Source organism: Lotus japonicus, chromosome 2 (assembly GCF_012489685.1).
Source record: "Lotus japonicus ecotype B-129 chromosome 2, LjGifu_v1.2".
Lineage (NCBI taxonomy): Eukaryota > Viridiplantae > Streptophyta > Magnoliopsida > Fabales > Fabaceae > Lotus > Lotus japonicus.
The window spans coordinates 46,375,944-46,396,125 of record NC_080042.1 but is presented as its reverse complement, the minus strand read 5'-3'; the positions used below and the strand labels follow the sequence as shown (position 1 = coordinate 46,396,125).

Sequence of the window (20,182 nt, the reverse complement as noted above, 5' to 3'; positions counted from 1 at the left end):
TGATAGAGGAGGAGAAGGTGGCGGTTATGTCGAATGCGGCGGAGGAATTGGTGGGGTGGAAGAAGGCGTATTTAAGGTGGTCATGAAAACTGGGTTTGGGTTTTCTGCTCTTGGCTTTGATTGTTGTTGTTGTTGTACCTTCTTTGTTGTAGGTGTTCATGAAAACTGACTTTAGGGTTTCTTTGGATTGCAAGGATTTGAGGTGGCTGGACAGAGGTTGGGGATGATGGTGGGGTGGAAAATATGGATCTTCACCTCATGTTTCTGGGTCTGTTTCACAGGACAATGGGTGGTGATAGGAGATTCAAAGCTTTTGAAGCCTGAGGCATATATCATCTAATTGATTCTCCTTGTCTGTTTACTGTCTCGTGTTCTGCTGCTCTTTTTGAGCAATTATGTTTTGCTCTCTACCATTTGCTCTTTTTTTTGCTTCTTGTTTTCTCATGTTTGTCCTTGTTCTTTCTTTTGCTTTTATGCTGAATTTTGAATATTTCAGCACCTCTGGTGCTTCTATTTATATAATTACTTGACTTAACCGAAAATAAACCTCATGTTTCTGGGTGTGATTGTTGGTGGTGCTGTGGTGGTGAAGGATGGCAGTGTGGGGGGAGAAGATGTTGGGGTTAACAAAAGAAGAAGAAGAGGCTGAAGATTAGTGAAGAAGATGAAGACCATTTTATCTGGGTTTTGTTCTTGAGATGAAGATTGAAGAAGAGTGATGAAGATTATGTGTTTAATTTGAATTTAGTTCAGGGATTTTATTTAGATTAGAGATTTTATTAAGTTTTTTTATTTTTTTTCTGCTTATATAATTGAGTTGGATTTTAAATTTAATTTTTAATTAACTTTTCTAATTAAAAAAAATAAAAAAGCCACGTGGTAAAGGTGACTAGGACAAAATTGAGTTGTGGCACACTTTGACCTTAATTGAATTAAAAAAAAAAAATTCTAGGGACCCAATTTGATGCAAAATTTTTCTAGGTCCTGGATTTAATTCCCTTTGTAATTTCAGGGGCCTTTGGACCCTTTAAGCCAAAAAATAAAAATATATTTAAAAAATGAAAATCATGGATTATCATAAAACCAACTTTTATCCATTATAATTCGTAAAGTCAAAGTCCCCAAGATGTATTCAACCAAGTTAACCAATAATCATATTGAGTTATCAATCATAAAAAAGAAAGGAACAAAATAAAATTTAACCGATTTTCATGACTTATGATCAGTTATCGTAAGAGTAATTATCTATTCGTAGGATATGAATATTTGGGATTCATATTTTAAAAATTAAACTACAGTAACTCGTAGGCCATGAATCTTCTGAATTCAATTTGTTTTTTAATTTCACTACAGTATATTAGGACTCGTATGACATGAATCTTTAGGGTTCATCTTAAGAATCTCACTATGATACTTCTGGACTCATAGGGTATGAATCTTCAAGATTCATATTTAAAATTCCACTACGGTTACTTGAATATTCAATATTCACATTAAAAATTGCACTACAGTACTTCGAGACCTGTAGGCTATGATCTTCATGATTCATATTTATAAATTGCATTACGGTACTTCTGGACTCGTTGGATATGAATCTTCAGGATTCATACTTAAAATTGAACTACAGTACTTTTGGACTCGTAGGTTATGAATCAAAATAATATGATTCAAAGAAGAAAAAAGAGATAAATTATAATGTTCCACGTTGATGTGGTACTTACTCGCTTGAAAGAGAAGTGAAAGGACTTAGGAATTATGTATAATCGTAAGGAGTCATATACTCCTATACTATATACTATTTCTGAACCCAAAAAGTGGCAACTACGACATGATTCACCCTCTCATTCTATGTCTTTTTTCATAAGCTTTCTCTCATACTATAATTTGTAGGTAGATGATGTCATTTTATATTTTCTGATTTTTTAGTAATTTAAATATTAAATAATTTCATATTTTTGAAAATTATTAATGTATTAATATTGCATTTAATAATTATTAATGACATTAGAATAATCAATAAAAGTCAATTGTGAATTATTGTATTAATTTGACATTTAATGGTGTTTAATGACATTAGAATAATTAATAAAAGTCAATTATGACTTTGTGACTTTTCTACCATTAAGATGAATGTTCTGGACCGGGCGAGCCCCTAGGGCACTAGCATATGGGTACCCCACTCCCACCTCTATAAAGAGGGGACGACCCACCAGGGGCACTAGCATATGACTTTTGCTCATTTGCTCAATACACTCATGAAATTCAGTTACTCTCTCTAGTGCAATCTCTCTCTACACTTTAGGGACTACCTTCTCTCTCAATGTTCATAACAGGAACATGTTCTTATAAAAAAATGATGTATGCTGACAAAGTCTTTTTTAAACAATTATGGTTATTTTTATATTACAAAATAAAAATAAAATTAATGTAATATCTTACGTTCAAAATGATATTAAATATGCCATAAAAATATTTGTATCAAAGAGTTTTAAATAGTTGATTAGGAAATTAACTTAAAATTTTTGTATTTTATGTTTTCGTATATACATCTGGAAGATTAAAATGACTTTAATATATCAATGCAAAGCATAAAAAATTAGGAAAAAAAAGCTTAAATAGGTGTGATATATGTATTAAAGGAAGAAAAACGAGAGAAGAAATATGAAAATATCTCATGTATAAGTACAAAGTACTCTTATTCCATCCGTGCATGATACGAGATCAATACTAGTAGGCATGTAAATAAAGATAGGGGAAGGGAGAAACAAGAGATAGAGAAATAGTGTGATGAAGATCTCTGCTAGGTGCAATCTCCCTTGTATTTATAATATTAGGTTAGAGTGTTGAACAAGTATAAATGTGAGCCTGACCTATGGACTCCTATATCTTAAGTCAGATGAGTATCTAAATATTCATAAAAATAGAGACCACGCACGGACAAGGAAAAATAGAGGCTACACATTAATGTCAAAAATACTCTGATCAATTACAAGTGACAAAGAAAAACAATTTGATACAAATTTGTTAGAGAGAACCGGGTAAAATGGGTGAAATGTATGTAGGAGTTAGAAAGCGAACTCGAGATGCGTCTGAACTTCTCCGTTGTCGACGAGAAGTTGAAGTCCTTTTGGAGGACCCTGATGACAATCTTATGGGACGTTGCAGTTTGATTGTGATACTGAAACAAGATATAGAATGGAACATTAATTAGATATAAACTTTAAAGGAGTGCACTGTGTTAATGGAGTTGGAGCATTGAAATTGTACTCACTTTTGATGAACATTAACATATTGATCAGTTTCATCCAGTATATCTTCCTTGAAGAATGAAAACAGCTAAAGCATTAGCAATCTCACAATGCAGAAATTAAAAGGCAGTAGCTAAAATAAGTAATCCAGGTTTATATTTATCATTTGTAGAGAGAATTGAATTACTAAATTTATGACATGGGGCTATGATGTATATATATATTTTTGTTGCATCATAGTTATCCTTCATGGAAGACAATCTCGTTCGGGCCGAGAACATTCATATCATGATGCGACTAACTATTCCAACAGACTATTTTTCCATTCGCAAGACTTGAACCCAACACTTTACTTAAGAGCAACCAGACTTGCATGATGTATATAAATTAGCATGTAACCATTTAGTGAGGTATATTACTTGAATATGATGATTATTATTCAATTGAAAACCAAATTCTGTAGTATCAAGCATAGTCAGGATATTAACCTGAAGTAGCTCTTCCATGATATCTTCCAATGTTATTATCCCAATCACTTCCTCATCTGTTGGAAGAGACTCCATATTCTCAAATGATGTACTTGTATCTTGTTTTGATCTTCTATGCAGTTGTTCTGAATCACCCTCTTGATGCATGGCATTCTTCAGTGTTGCACTGTAATATTCTGTTTCGTGAGAATGCCAATTTGATGCATCTGTTGAGATGCTAATACAATCATCCAGTACAAATGAAGAGCAAAGCCCTGCAAAGTCCATAATTAAAAGCTTAGATATTTTTAAAAGCTTAAGGTGTTATGCAAGAGCCATTTAAGCTTGAAGGGTAGACCATGAACAAGCCCTTACAATTCATACACACAATACCCAGAGGGTAAACAATGCATACACTCGTCCTACTTTCTTGAAATTTGACTTTTATTCTGATTAGGAGGGGGTGGGGGGCACAAAAATTGAAGTTGAGTTCTAATCATGTGATCATAAAGACAGGTCGGTTTGGTTTATTTTAGAAAGTATGCCTCAGGATGTGTTATTTTCCCGTTTTCTTATTTTCTAACCGTAAACCAAACGGGCTCGTGTAAAATATAGTACCCCAAAGTCTTAGCTAAGAGATAAGGCTCATAATTGGTCTTATATCTAACAAGTGCCATAAAAATATGGAACTGCTAAAACATTTGTTCATGAATAAAATTAGCTGAAGCCTCTCTTGGCTCCTTCAATGGTTTTGCAAGTGAATCATTTGTGTAGAACCATACTGTGAGTTTTGCCTTCTGTGTCAGTTGCAACAGTTCTGATGTTCTCTTCACACTTGACAACAGCAGCCATGTGGCTTTGTCCCTTCTTGAATTGATTCAGGATATCATATAGTGGCCAGTTTTGACCTACTCTGTTAGCAAAAGAGGAACGTCATAAGCTAAAATACAGATATCAGTCTACTAAGATTGATCAATTAGTGGAATATAGGAGCATTATACTAGCTTGAAAACTCAGTTGCTTTTTTTCTTTCTTTCTTTTCATCTTCATCTTTACTTTGATCGTCATCAGCATTGCATCTTTTCTCTATTAAATTTATTTGTTCCATTCAAAGATACTTTTATCATCAAGAAGAGGGGGAGAAATTTCCATACCTTGGAACCCTCCTTATAGTCATATATTTAATTGGTGTTTCGTCTCCAGGACGGCAGAAGATCAAATTCTTGACCTAAATAAAGTTGAACCAGGAAACTCTGTTATGTGCATAAACAAGTATTGTAATTATAATACAGAAACTTTGAGCAAAGCCTTCCTTTTTTTTTTTTTATTTCACTTGTCAAAGATGGCTATTTAAATGGCTTCTGAAGTGTGGCATGCAAAAGCATACAATGTATACTTTTCTTTATCATCTAAGTGCATGTCTGAATACATGCATGGTGGAAAACCACGATGAAGCCAAAAGCATGATGGACAACCACGAAAGCTAAAAGCTAAGGGAAGTTGTTTCTGTCACCATGACATGATCTTGACCTACTGTGGTTTTCTAGTGTGTATCAAAACATGCACTAGCTAATTGGCTTTACTTATATTGGAAAAAAGTTTTGTAGACAAGAAAAATCTGTTTAGATGTTTTAATAAAATAAGGTCCTTAAGAAAAGGGTTCAAATTGCAAACAGAAGTAGCTATAAGCTAGAAAACATATCTATTTGGTTGATTACCAAGATAAGACCAATAATATTTGTTTGTTTTCCAGAGTAGATTGGTATACGGCTGTGGCCTTTGCTCATTATCAAACCCAATGTATGCCTACAAATTAAAAAAAGATAAAAATAAATTTCAGGCAAAGTAATGCTTAAAGATCAGTTATTGACATAGGGGACATACATGTCAAGTTTGGAGTTTATGTCAAGGGAAAATGTTTCACTTATAGGTGTCATAGCATCTTTAGCAGTCTTCTGTGTTAAGTCTAAAGCTCCTGCAATTATTGTAGTTTCATGGAGTGACAACTGTCCACCTTTACCTGCCTGAAATAAACTTGAGCATATGACATCAATATATTGATAAAATTCCAGAACTAATAAAACAAGCTAACCTCATTGGCATGTAAATTGACTAAAGTCTTCAACTCTTCTCTTCCTAAAAGTGCAGTGTGCCCCTTGCCAAAAACCCAATCCAACAACTACCAAAGCAGAAGTTATACCAACATATAAGACAAAGAGAACAAAATTATTAAGAGCTGAAGAATTACAAGACAAGGTGTCCCAGGTTTATGGTGCTTTTGTTTCTGCTAAATTGTCCCACTATCTAAGGTCTTTCACAAGGCTCAAAATCATGTAGTTTACAAGGAAAAAAATAACTTAGATACTTTAGCTAATGTTTATACTGTGCCCAATGAAAAGTCCAACCACTCCTTTTCTTAGTTTATTAATATGATAATTGTTCCTTTTTTAATCTGTGTCATATTATGATTGACAAACGGTACAAACAGTATATATGGAATTGCGTCTAAGTTTTTTCCAGAAAAATAATCCTCCCTTTCTTTGCATGGAAGTTTTAATTCCATTAACCATGAGAAAATCATGTTATGATAACTCTTAACTTAGTTCATCGTTTCTAATTTTGAGCCTCTTAGAATGCCCTTTAAAATACTCACTGCATCGGCTAAGAGTGAGTCAACTTGGGAAACTTGTTACATAGGTAAAGATTGAATTACCTTACTAAATGGATATGCAATGGGGAAGAAAAGCAGCAGAAGAACTCGAACAAAGGGAGACATCGTGGCGCCAACGCTTAAACCATATCGAGAACACAAAGCTTGAGGGATAATCTGAGATCAAAATCAGATTAGAATTTGAATTAAAGACATATATGTCTGTATGTATGTAAGTAATTATATACATACACCCGTATATGTATCCAAACAAGGTAAAAATCATTTTGCGAAAACCATTTCACCTCTGCAAAGATACCCACAAATGCAGCCGCTATCAAAATAGCCATCCACTCTGGGAGCATTTTCTCCATACAAACAGAAACCCCCTTGAACAACACAAATTTTATGGTAAGTTTGGTTCAACATAGCATGAAAAAATATGTACAGGCAGGTTATTTTGTCCTCTTACTCAATAAATGATTAAATACTTCACAGCATTTTAGATCAACCAAACCAAAGATATCTTTGTATATGGGGTAATATATGGTCAACTTCAGGTCCTCATTTAGTGTACAAATAAGAATTTTAAATCAGTTTAAAGTCTTGAAACTTGAAAGTGATGTATGAAACATACCTCTAGTGCCATTGATTTAGCTAAGAGGAGGCTGCATAAAACTAAATGCTCATTCTTAACAATGGACATAATCTTCGCTGCAAATAAATAGAACTTTTATCATTTTTCAATAATATGCAGGGGTAAATAATTCAGAGTTTCATTTCCCTTTTATCTTCTTCAAGAATAGCTCATATAAGTAACCTGTAACTTTTTGGTTTGATATGTTTCCCCAAAGTAATTAGACCCATAAAAACTATATATTGGAAAAGTGTAATGGACAAATGCGGTACTACAAATGTTATACTCCCTCCGGTCCTTTTTATAAGAAAAAAACTATTTTTTAGGTTCATTCAATAAATGATGTATCTAGCCTTTTTTAATGCCTAGATAGATCATTTATTGAATGAACCTAAAAAGTAATTTGTTTCTTATAAAAAGGACCGGAGGGAGTATAATGTATGTTTGAGTACACGGTAAAAAATCACGATGAAGCTAAACTCACGGTGAGTAGCCACAAAAGATAATGAAAGTTGCTTATGTCCCCCGTGATTTTAGTTCATCGTAGTGTTTTATAGTGTATCCAAACATGCACATAATATTTATATTGGATTTTTTTTTTTCATTTCATTTGATTAACCATTTTTATAAATTCGATGACTAAAGTGAGACCGTTCAAAAAATGAAACCAAAATGGGTTTATTTTAAAAAGGCTTAAATAATGTTTTTGTCCCTCCGAAAGACCCAAATTTTAGAGGACCAAAAACATATTTAAGCCTTTTAAAAATTAGATACTAAAACCAAATGTTCCAACTTTACATGGACTAAAACTTGTTTACCCCTTTTTTTTTTTGAGATTATATGCATTTGTTGTGTGTTATTTCATAACCTATCATACCAATAAGCAATTTTTTAAGTGTGACTTTGATACTCTACACTATCAACTCATCCTATTTCAATTAAATTAAATAAAAAAACTATTACCCCACATATTTTAAATCTAATTTGTTGACAGTGTAAAACGGTGAGTTTCATGTTACTTATAATGAAGAAAGAGATTAATTTCTATGCATTTACATTGTAAATAAGTTTTACACAATCATTTAATCTCATCTCTCCATTTTGCTAGATCATAACTTAATTTTGAATTTAATAATATTTAAAATAGAAAATGAAAGGTTGTGATTGAATGACTGTGTAAAACTTTTTACAGAGGGGATGAACATTAATCTAATTATGAAGAAAAACCAATAACATACCTGCATGTTTCTGAACATGAGGTTGCCCAGCTTTAACAAGAACCTCAAGATCAACTTGACTGAAGGATAACAGTCCTAGAGCAAGGCCAGACGTGATAGCAGCAAATAACACAAAACCCCAACAGATGATTAGTAAAATCCAAAAATGTAATCCACAACAAGTTACCTCTTCCTCTAGGTATAAAATGAACATCATATTATACTCAATAAAGTTGGAGAAGCAGAAAAAAGTATCAATGACAAGAAATGCAACATGGCATGCAACAAATTAAGCACAATATAGCCAAAACTTGCCCAACTATATATAACTCTATGAAAGAAGCATACAAAGGTAAAACATAAAAATATGTAAGCCGGCATTTGGACCAAATGTTTCAAACCATGGATTCCTGACTCTTGGGAGATTTCTAAGAGGCAAAATTGTGACAAATTCTTATTCGTTGGTTTAGGTAAGATAATGATACAAGAATGTTGTCGGCACGTTCTAATTAGTAAACATGATTGTAGAAATGCACATCAATCATAGCTAAGTTTCTTTCGCACACTAGAGAGACGCGTTAATTATAATATAATAGTGCTATTTCTTATACTAGGGACTTAATTAACGTTACATTTTCAATGTTCTAACACCACCTGGAGCTCAGCTGAACAATGGAGGAAGAAATCTGTGCCCGCTCCACCTCGATTATCACCTTATTCTGATTGAAGGAAGCGAGGGAGGGGCACGGGCTGAGAGAGGTGGAGCATTGGAGGGTCGGAGGATCTCAGTGAAATTCTTATGGGTTAATATTGAAATTAGCGTTTAATTTGATTTTGAATGTTTGACTTTTTGATGAAAAATGACTTTTAGCGATGATATTTTTTAATTATTAGTTGTTTTTTTTCCCGTTATGTTACTATGAAGAAGCAGAAGAAAGACCTAAGTGATAAGTAGCTTGGAGACCTAGATCTTATCACAAGAGCTACAAAAGACTAGTTAAGCAAAGAAGAAAGTGAATGTACAACGTTGTCATATCAAGTCAGATTAGACAACTATCTACTAACTCCAAAATTTCACTCAAAGAGGAAAGATTCACTACACGAGAACTGCACATAACACTTGGATCACCTTTTTGGAAGTCTTCTATGAAGCATAGTCCAACAACCGGCAAGAGCATTAAATTCAAAGGAAGGGACCGTTTGTACTATGAAAGGCTTGGACGATCAAGCAGAAGACCTAAGAGCTGAATCCAACAATAATTCTTTTTATCTCTTCAGCACTTGAAATATAAGCAAAAAGTCTTAAAAACTCTTTGTTCATCATCATCATCAGAGCACATACAAGTCAAATCCTTTCTCTGAAATACTCTTGAGATTCTTTAGCATCAAATCATGTACAAACTTGTAAAAGGGTAACTTGATCTTAATCTTTCTACATCACTACTCTTTGTGAAGAGATCTAAGTAGAAGAAATATCCTTTTTTCGGAGTGGGAGAAGTCTTGAAGAACACTTGTTAGGAGAAGCCCTGAAGAATACTTGTTAGGAGAATTCATGTGGAATACTTGTTAGAAGAAGTCTCGTCGAATAATTTTTGAGGAGAAGTCCTTGATACTTGTTAGTGAAAAATCTTGGTGGATACCAAAGCTTGGACGTAGACCACCAATTTAAGGGTGAACTAGAATAAAATATCTTGTGTGATCTTGACTATTTTAAGTTCTTGTTTTAATCTATCCGCTGCACCTTATCACTTTTGTGAAATAGCTTTAAGAACTTATATTTTCTTGAACAAAGTTTGAAGTATGTTTTTTTTCTTAGACACGATTCAAATGCACTTCTTGTGTCATTTATTTATTTATCTATTGGTATCATAGCTAGTCTTTGGGGTTTATAACATCTTAACAACTGAAAGAGTAAAGATCCATGGCTGAAAGCCATAAATATGGGCTACCAATGATCCAAGCTACCATACTTTGGCGGGTTACCCTCAATGGAAGAAGAGTATAAGGCTATATATAGAGTCTGCAAGTTACAGAATATGGGGCATTGTAAGCAATGGAAACTATGTTCCTAATGACGCAACCACTCAACAACCTCTTCCTAGAGATTGATGGCATGATGAGCAACGCTTGCAAAACCAATACAATTCTAGTGCAAATTTGTGTCTTATTGATGCCTTGAGCCCAACCGAGAACAACAGGGTTGACAACTGTAACATCCCGCACTATCGCCGACCAGGTAACAATGTTACATTCGATACTTTAGTATTAGTATCGAGACTACACTGTCATATATCATGAGTGTATGTGTGTATGTATGTGTGTGCATGCTTGTTATCGATTCATGTGCAGTGAAGTTGGCTGAGACCCAATAGGGACAGTGCCAATAACAAGTACCAAGGACTCAGTCGTCATAACACATTAGATACCTAGAGCTCCGAAAGAAAGTTATCTTATTAACTCTCCTAACAATGACAAGAATTGCCTCAGAGTAATCGTAACTCGAGACGAGTTAGAAGACTGAGACCCTAACAATTCATGTCACATGACTGTGAGCACAGAGAGGTGAAATGCACTCTCATCTGAAGTATATTTGATTAATTAAGCACAATGACACTTAGTATGTTAGGAAATAACACAACTGAAGAAGTAAAATAAACCAGTAGCGCAATCAACAACACAAGAATATAACGTGGAAACTCCAAAACCGGAGAAAAAACCACGACTGTAGTCAAAACCAGAGAAAAAACCACGGTCGTTGTCAAAACCGACAACCAGAGAATAAACACTATGTGAAAATTATTACAACACATAGAATTCACTCCCAACCACCCCATGACCCCAGTACACCCACACTCTCCAAAGTAAATATTTGAACTACATCTCACAATGCTCTAAACAAGAGCATTAGAGAAAAAGAAAACACAAATATAAACTTAAAGTGTTTTCAGGTGCTACTGCTTGGTGTTTTTGGTGTGTTGAAACAAGGATCTTGAGATCCCTATATATAGTCTAGGACTCTCCCATTCCTCACTAATCTAAGCGATGTGGGACTTCTCCAAGATGCATAACTTGATCTTTTTTCTCCTTCATTAGCAATGTGAGACTTACATTGCAATCAACCCCAACAATCTCTGCCTTGATTGTAATGGTCTACAGTCTTCATTGTCTACACCGACAATCATTGTCTTCATTGACAAACATAATTTATATTGTCTATATACCGAAAAATTAAATTATCATACTCCACCATAAAAGAGTACACTACACTTGAAACTAAACCATCCCAAGAATTTTCTTCACTTGGAACTAAACCATTCTAAGAATTTCCACATGCCGAAACCTTGCTGAGAATTTATGGTGCAACTTCCATGTTGGCTTTCCCCGGAAGTTCATCAGCCATCGACATAACCACGCACCTTGCATCAACGCCAACCAATGCCCGCACGTTATCACCACACACCTTGCATCTATATCAACCAATGCTCGTGTAATCACCTTGCACCTTGCATCTATATCAACCATTATCTTAGACATTACTTTATCGTAGGAGCAAGGACGTTTAGAATCGTCTAAGGCATCCAAATCAATGGTAGTTTCTATGCTCTTGCAATCATCTAAAGAATGAAAGGATTCATATTTGAACAGAACTTAAAAAGGAAAACAAAAGAGATATGCCTCCATCTCGTTTAACACTACCAGTGTAGTTGATGTTGATAGGGTCACCGAGGAGGTTTCCAACCGGGATTTTCCCTCCTCAGTAGGAGACTATTTAATCCATACCACGGAGGAAGCCCTTGCTGCTCGAGTTTTATGAGTTGGGTTTGGGTTGTGTGACGAGTCTGTTTTGGTGTGAGCTGAGTTTGCTTATAGTGGTCAAAGCTAACCTAGAGACCTTCTTCTTGTGTTGGCTCGGGGGCGGTCGAACGGTAATTTACTTTATGCTTTAAATTTTGAAAAGAAACCATTGTAATCCCAAGTTTTGAAAAACTAAATAAATGAGGTTATTCAGTTATTTCTATCATTGTTGAAGTTTACATTTATTAAAGTCTTAATTTTCGGCAAAAATTCGCCCACATGTTTGAAAAAGGTTATTAAAGTAACCCTTGATAAATCGAGGCATTACATTGTTGGTTACTACCTAAACTTCCAACAAGTAGTGTTTGGAGAGATCTCAAGCACTGCGAAAGGATCTGAAGAGGTGCATAAAGTTGACATGCCAATAATGACATGCCGATCTGCAGGGATCGTGTTTCGGTCGGCTCTTAAGCCATATGACTCGACGGCGTTGCAGTCGGCCTACAAGTTTTTTCTCTTAAGAAAGCACCACAGGGGCTTCCAGCGCAACCTATTTTAGGAGTAACACCACACCTGTATGAGCGGCCTTACACAGGGATGAGATGAAATACTTAAGCACAAAGGCACTGAGTCAACTATGCACTGGGAAACTCCACTTAAAGAACTTCCCACACACTTGTAGGGACTCCGAACATGGACATTGAGCTTATAAATACAAGTTCCTTAGTTCATTTATGTAACATGCTATTCATTCTTAGCATTTACTGAGTTCTTCTAAGACTCATGGATTCCCTCTTTGCTCATTCACTGACTTGAGCGTCGGAGTGTCTTTAGAATTCAAGTGTGAGTTGGAGTCTCACATTGGTAAAGTATGGGTGAGGAGAAGACTTTATAAGAGATGTGACCCATAATACCAATGCCTCAAGGTTTTTGGTTAAGATGTGGCGTCGATATGCACTTGGTGTCTTGCAGATACTCCTCATACGCTCGAGGCCAGCACCATTGCATTCTCAGGCCACCCACGATCTGGGAAGAATTAATACTACTCTAATCATCATATCAAATCTGGCAAAGGAGATAAAACACAGCCGAAATCCTCTTCAACGTAAATATCTTGAAGATAAGCAACAAAAGCTCATCTCGCCTGACACTTCAAGAGCAAAAGATTTCATCTGATAAACGGATCTATCGTTTGATGAACCTTCACTCTTATCAACAACATTCTACACAGCTAGTAAGTCAGATCAACAATGACTTCCAAAGGTAAAAGGAGCAGACTTTTGATACATAAGGGCTGAGCAGACAAAGGAGCACAAGGCAAGGTCAATGCTCAAGTGAGAATCATCGAAATAGGTACCATCCATCTAAGACCCTTTCTTTTGATAGTAGAATAGAACTTAATTGTAATATGCTTGGCTATGCATGAATAAATATTCTAGATCAAATGTTTGTGCACCTCACATGAATTCTTATAACATTATGAGGATCATCGCTCCATATATAGTGACACCAGAACATTTTGAATCCTAATATTTCAGGCTCTTCATACTATTGTAATTGTAGAATTTTTCGAAGATTGTTGTTGAGGACTTGAGGTCTTAAAAAGGTTGCTTGAAATAATTAAAGGAATCAAGGTAGGCTATATTAACATTTTTTATTTTCTTCTTTTTTTTTTGATAAGCCAACACATTGCATTTAACCAGCACAAGGGGTGCTAACCCAAATACAATGAGAGAAAAATCTGTCAAAAAACAGAGAACAAAGGTACAATAGGGAGAAAACAGTAAACCAGAAAATGAAAAATACATGAAGACACCCCGCAAAAAGGCTACAAATTATTGTGTCTTCACAGCCTATTCCTAGAAATCTAGCAGCAAAGATCCACCGCTGATTTATTGCCTCCATACCATCCCATTAACAAACCGCAGCAATATTGTGTGCCACCATCATACATAACACGCCCCAACATCCATATAGTATGTCCAACCACTATAAAGAAAGAATGCATACCCCTGGATTCTCCTTCCACTCAAACCATGAATACATAAAGCCATCCACCTTTGCTCTCAGCCACTGCATGCTCTCAACTGAGCCAATTCTAGAATCTGGTTAGGATCAAAGGCACCCCCCCTGAAAAATTACCTTGTTCCTTGTCAACCAAATAGACCACACCAGTGCCATCCAAATGGCAATTTCTCCTGCCTTCTGATTTTTGTTAATGCCAAAGAATGGGAATTGCAACATCTGATCCCGTGGTGAGGCCGCCACAGCCGAGAAGACACCAAGCCAGGCAAAGCAAGCATACCAAACTGGATTTGAAACAGCACATCTGGAGAATAAATGCATACTTGTTTCCTCCTCTTGTCGACATAACGGGCATGTAGACCCCTCTCCCCTTGTCAGAACCTGCCTCTTGCAAAGGTTGTCCCTGGTTTGGATTCTATCCTTCAGTAAACGCCAAATGAATGCTTTGACATTAGAGGGGACTGGTGCTGACCAAACCAGTTTCAACACTGGGTCTTCTTCCTCCAAGTTTTGAGCCTGCAAAAATAAATAAGAAGAGTTAACTGTATAAATCCCCTCCCCATCCTGCCTCCAAGTCCACCTGTCCCGCCTACCCTCTGTTAAACATTTTGTCCTCAACTCCCCCAACATCGCCTCTAACCACCCCACTTCTCGCCCTCTCAGCCCTCTCCTCCATTTGAACACCCATTCCCACTCCCCATTTAACCAATGGCCCATATTCTTGACATTTTCACGTTTTTGCTGTGAGAGATTATATAGTCTCCGATAACGAAGGTCAAGAGATCCATTCCCAAGCCAGTTCTCAGACCAGAACTTAGTAGCATCTCCCTCAAGCACTGTTTTCTGTATACAAGTTTCAAACCAATTCCACCCTTCAGAAATACAACTGGCCTTGGCATCTCTCCACCATGGTGAATCCCCATATTTATCTCCCCGTGCCTTTATCACTCTACACCATAGGCTATGTGGTTCTGTTAAAAAACGCCAATTCCATTTACCAAGGAGGGACAAATTAAACAGACGCCAATCTTTGATTCCCAGTCCACCATGATCCTTAGGCTTGCACACCTCTGACCATTTTACCCACGCAATTTTATTCCCCATATCCACACCGCCCCAAAGAAAGTTCCTCATAATCCCAGTACAAATACGGAGCACACCAGCAGGAACTTTAAAGAATGAGAGATAGAACAATGGTAGTGCAGAGAGCACACTCTGTATGAGGCAAATTCTCCTCCCAAAAGAAATATGTTTCTGCTTCCAAGCTGACAACCTTCCCCTCAACTTATTAACAATTGGATCCCACAGTGCCAAGCTACTTGATTTTCCTCCCACTGGAATACCCAAGTAAATAAATGGGATGCACATTATCTTACAATGGAGCACAGCAGCAAACCTGCCAAGACAATTTCTATCCACTGCCACCCCAGCCAATTTGCTTTTGTGGAAATTTACTTTTAATCCTGATATTAATTCAAAGCACCGTAACACACATTTCATGGTTGCAACATTTTGTGGAGTTGCCTCCCCTACAAATACCGTATCATCAGCAAATTGGAGCATGGAGATTACAAGCTCAGATTGTTCACCCAGTGCAAACCCCACAAATTTTCCCAGTCTGACAGCTTGGTTAAAGAGACCAGATAATCCTTCTGCTACAATTAGGAACAGGAACGGGGCCAAGGGATCCCCTTGGCGAAGACCCTTCCCCATGCTAAATTCCTCACAGGGGCTGCCATTCACCAATACTGACACTGATGCAGACTTAATGCAGCTCATGATCCATTTAATCCATCTTTTATTGAAATTCATTCTGTTCATCATGTATTCCAAGAATTCCCAACTCACTGAATCATAGGCTTTTTCATAGTCAACTTTAAATACTACAGTTTTGTAATAGTTTTTTTTCTCATGGTTGATATTTAAGAAAACCATTTTTGTAAACTTTATGGAGTACTGACACCAAAACAACCTCTTGTGTTAAAAACAGGGTAACGCTGCTCATAATATGCCAGATGATGGGACCTTTCCCGGACCCTGCGTATGCTCTGCTTTGTGCACCTGGCTGCACTTTTGTGGAGTACTACACCAGTTGTGAAAGGCTCAAGACTGGAACTGCTTACAGAAAGTCTCAGGGAATTGAAGCATTACCTTTCCGAGGAAGAAAGAAGCTTATAAGCATTACTTGGTGAAAAGTAAATTAAGAGGTGATTGGGTTACTTCTTCTATGAGAGGCTTTGATGCTTTCATAATTTCATATGAGCTTTTACACCACTTCCCATTAGTTTAACCTAATCTCAATTTATATGGGCTCTATTCTTATCAACTCAAGTCTGATTCCAGTTCCATAATTTCTCTGGTTTTTGCTTATATTATGAAAATTTATTGTGAAATTCTATTTTCTGTTATTAAAAATTATTTGTAATAATTTCTTTCACATTCATTGGCAAAACTACTTGTGTAAAATTTGCCTGCACATTTACCTGTAAAGTTTGCTGTAAACTAATTGCAAAAGCCTTTGCTGCGAAAGTAGCTGCAACTGCAAGAGTTACCTGCGATTTCACCTACTAAAGTTTTGGTGCGAATTACCTTAATGTTTTCTTCTAATTTTGCCTGCGAAGTAAGGCTTACCTATGAAAATTCCGCTGAAAAATGCGCAAAAATTTTCTGTGATTTTAAAGATTCACAGAAAGTATTATCCAAGAAAGTATTTGCTAGACACTTAAAATTCGTAAAATATTTTACAGGAAATCAATTTTTTACGAATTTTGCTTAGTAATAAATAAATTTCTAGTAGTGCAAAACTGCAGTGCAAATAAAGAGTGATAAAAACAAAATATACTCTTACAAACATGTGCCTTGGACTTGGACATGGCACCATCCACAACTAAGGCAGAGATTATACAGATGTCCGATGAATCTAATTTTTGGGTAACGAAACCAAATCAGTAAAATAAGCAGGATGGTAATGAAAAATAAAATAGGAGTGAATTTTGGTCCCTTCTTGAAAGTGTAAGCAGAGAGGTTTGTCCTAACATTAAGAATATACTATGCGGTCTAATTGTGCAAAATGTCAGTGAAGTTTGTTCATACGGCCAGATAAAACGTCAGTCATGTGTGACTAACCATGACTAACCTGACTGACTTTTGACACAATTAGAGATCCCATGAGTATCTTTTCTTTTAGGCACTAACTTGCCGGACGCTTATACTAAGGCATCGATCTTAGAGGGAGCACTCCTACCACTGCTGGATAGGCTCCACTGGTCAGAAACTATGCTTGTTACAGCTGAAAAGCCAACAGCAGAAACTCCACATTTGGCTACAATCCTCACACTCTCTACCAGCTCTTTGGTGCGTGATTCTTGTGACAAAATCTCCAGCAACTGTTCTGGGGTTATCACCAGCTTCACTTTCCAGAACTTGCTTTTGCTTCTACCAGTCCTCCTCTTTTTGCCACTGTTATTACTAGTGTTAGTAACCCTGCAAGATAAAGCTTCTGTTGAGTTTCTCTTGAGCAACCCCACACCTTGATAGTGCTGGTAGTCCAAGGACATTCTATATGGAGCAGGGTAGCAGATTCTAGGACTAGGAACACTGTGGGACCGAGCATGGACAATTGCCCCACCGCCACAACCGCCGACGCTGCTGGCATTGCCAGAGGCTGAGGGATGATCAGAAAAGTTGATGAGTGGCAGTAAATGGTATGATTGCCCTGCCACCAATTCATCAAATTGGCATAGGGGTTTACAGAAGAGGTCATTTCTTGGGAATATGCCATGGTCCGGGAACTCGTCGGTGATGGAACTGACGGTAACCGGGGCATAGAATTCCATGATACCACCGTTTGATGTTGTTACTTTGATCACTGTTTCTGGATCAGACATGCCACCCCACAAGCAGTTTCCCATTTTGGACTAGGAATCCCAGTGAATTATGTTGTAATTGGTGATTCTCTTCATCTGTATTTATGGCAGAGTTTGTAACTAGTTTGCTTGTTTGGAGGGCGTTCAAGAGCGGGAAAACTTTGTGGAATGAAAAGAAAAAGATGTTCTATGGTGGATTCTTCTTGGAGGGAAATATTTGTGAGTTGTGAAGTACTCCCTCCGTTCCTATATATAAGTCACAAATAACTAATTCTCTTAGATTAAGAAAAGTAGTTACTAGTAATAAATTTGTAAAAAAAATGATTTACTTTCCTAGATTACCCTTATTTACTTTCCTATGATTTTCTCTCTCCAAGTTAATACTTCTAAAGTTTATCATCTCTTTCATATTAAATATGAGGGTGAACTTGGAAAAAATTATTTAATGCTTCCTAGATATTAGAAAGTGACTTATATTTTGTAACAATTTTTTTTCAAAAAATATGACTTATAATAGGGAACGGAGGGAGTACATTAGAGTGATAATCCGAGTAATTATGAATCAACAACTTTTATCCTTAAATGGCATCTCAATTGCCATGGTTATCAACATTAGTTATTACATGAAATATTCAATTCGCGGGTCAAAAGTTAAAATGAGTAAATGATGCAGCATGCATTTTTTTCACAAGACGAGGAATAATGTTGTTCAAAATCCATTGTGATCCCACCATGATATAGGCCCATCAGAAGAGAAGAAAGCAAAAGCTCGACCGACTAGTAGATATACCTGCTACTTCTTCGCCCTTTTTCTTTTTCTTTTTACACTTTATCCTTTCATAAAGATATCAAAGTGTAAAGAAACTACAAATTTATTCAGTTATCATGATAATTAATTAAAAGTACAAATACAATTCTGTAAAATGTCAGTTAGAATAGTTGTTTATTTTGGTTGAATTGGTTTTTTATTGTTATTAAACTATTGTTGGATTTCAAACTCATTTCACATAATCCGTGTTCCGGTTGCCGGCTCAGCCGCCTCATTGAGTTATGCTTTTAAGCAAACATCGTGTCGTCGGTCAGCATGACTTGGTTCAGGAACAAACGACTTCGGCTACGATCGACCTAGTAAAGGGCTGAGATGTACACTTAAGGACGACGACACCAAACCAAATGTGTAGTCGAAAGCTCCACTTAAAGGGCTTCTCTCACACTTGTAGAGCCCCCGAACATACACACCTGACCTATAAATACAGGTAATACCATTCATTTATATAACATTTTATTCATTCTTAGCATTTATGAGTTCTTCTTAGACTCATGTTCTATTTGCTCTTTCACTGACTTGAGCATCAGAGTGTCTTCTGTAGGTACTCCTCCTTCACATGAGGCCAGCACCACGATAGTCTCAGGCCACCGAGCACAACAAAAGAAGCATGACAAGAGAAGAAGTCCCTATTCCGGGAAGGACAATTGGCGTCGTCTGTGGGGAATGATAACTATACGTTCATCTCTCCTCTAAGTTTACCTAAATTCTCTTAAAACGGTTTTTAGCAATCAATTGAAGGAGTAGCAATGACAGTTCAAACTAGACGACAACGTGAAGAAGCTTCTCCATCCATGAGGAACACGCTAAAACGAGACACTTAGAGAGGTTCTACTTAGAAAGACGAGAATCGAGAAGAATTTGTGATGACTACTGGAAAATAGCTTCTCCAAAGGACGAAGAGAAGGGTACACCAATTGGAACGGTCTGTCCACGTCTCACGGCATCTGAACCAGCAACAACGAGCGAACCGTTCGCCGAATCACAACGTCCTCTAGAAGCGCGTGAGGAAGCCCGTGGAACCATCGGATAGCTATGCGAGAGAACCAGTTGATCTCAAGGAAGAGTCTGGTCAGAACGTGGGAGTGTACACGAAGTTGCATATGCCTTTTTGCACAGAGATCAAATCGGTCAAAATACCAAAGGATTTCAAGAAGCCGATCTTTATTGTGGTGTATGTAGGAGACAATGATCCAACAAAGCATCTTGATACATTCGTCACGTCTAGTATCGGAAAAAATAACACAGGAAAGGGGGGTTTGAATTGTGTTATGTTAAAACTTGAGTTTTTCAAACGATTATAAGTTTATGAAATTATTTTTGCAATAGTTCGGTGTAATGGATATAAAAAGTAAAAGAGTAGACAATAAGCACACAACGATATATCCTGATTCACCCACAAACGATGAGGCTAAGTCCAGTCTTTGGCTTAACCAAGATTTCCACTAAAT

General features: G+C 36.6%; 2 protein-coding genes across 2 annotated transcripts; both read right to left on the bottom strand.

Moving 5' to 3' along the window:
- Positions 1-2,805: 2,805 nt before the first annotated feature.
- On the bottom strand, positions 2,806-8,493 carry LOC130735421 (DUF21 domain-containing protein At2g14520-like). Its single transcript, XM_057587419.1, has 12 exons — positions 8,241-8,493; positions 7,003-7,079; positions 6,671-6,754; positions 6,429-6,542; positions 5,808-5,894; positions 5,600-5,739; positions 5,434-5,521; positions 4,870-4,943; positions 4,498-4,628; positions 3,737-3,990; positions 3,272-3,318; positions 2,806-3,178 (listed from the first exon to the last, which is right to left on the bottom strand). Exons 1-12 carry the CDS (start codon positions 8,434-8,436, stop codon positions 3,025-3,027), a joined length of 1,446 nt encoding a protein of 481 aa, XP_057443402.1. The 5' UTR covers positions 8,437-8,493; the 3' UTR covers positions 2,806-3,024.
- Positions 8,494-16,860: 8,367 nt separating this feature from the next.
- LOC130735420 (uncharacterized) lies at positions 16,861-17,998 on the bottom strand. The gene has a single exon (XM_057587418.1). The coding sequence runs from the start codon at positions 17,948-17,950 to the stop codon at positions 17,246-17,248; it is 705 nt and encodes a 234-aa protein (XP_057443401.1). The 5' UTR covers positions 17,951-17,998; the 3' UTR covers positions 16,861-17,245.
- Between the last annotated feature and the right edge of the window lie 2,184 nt (positions 17,999-20,182).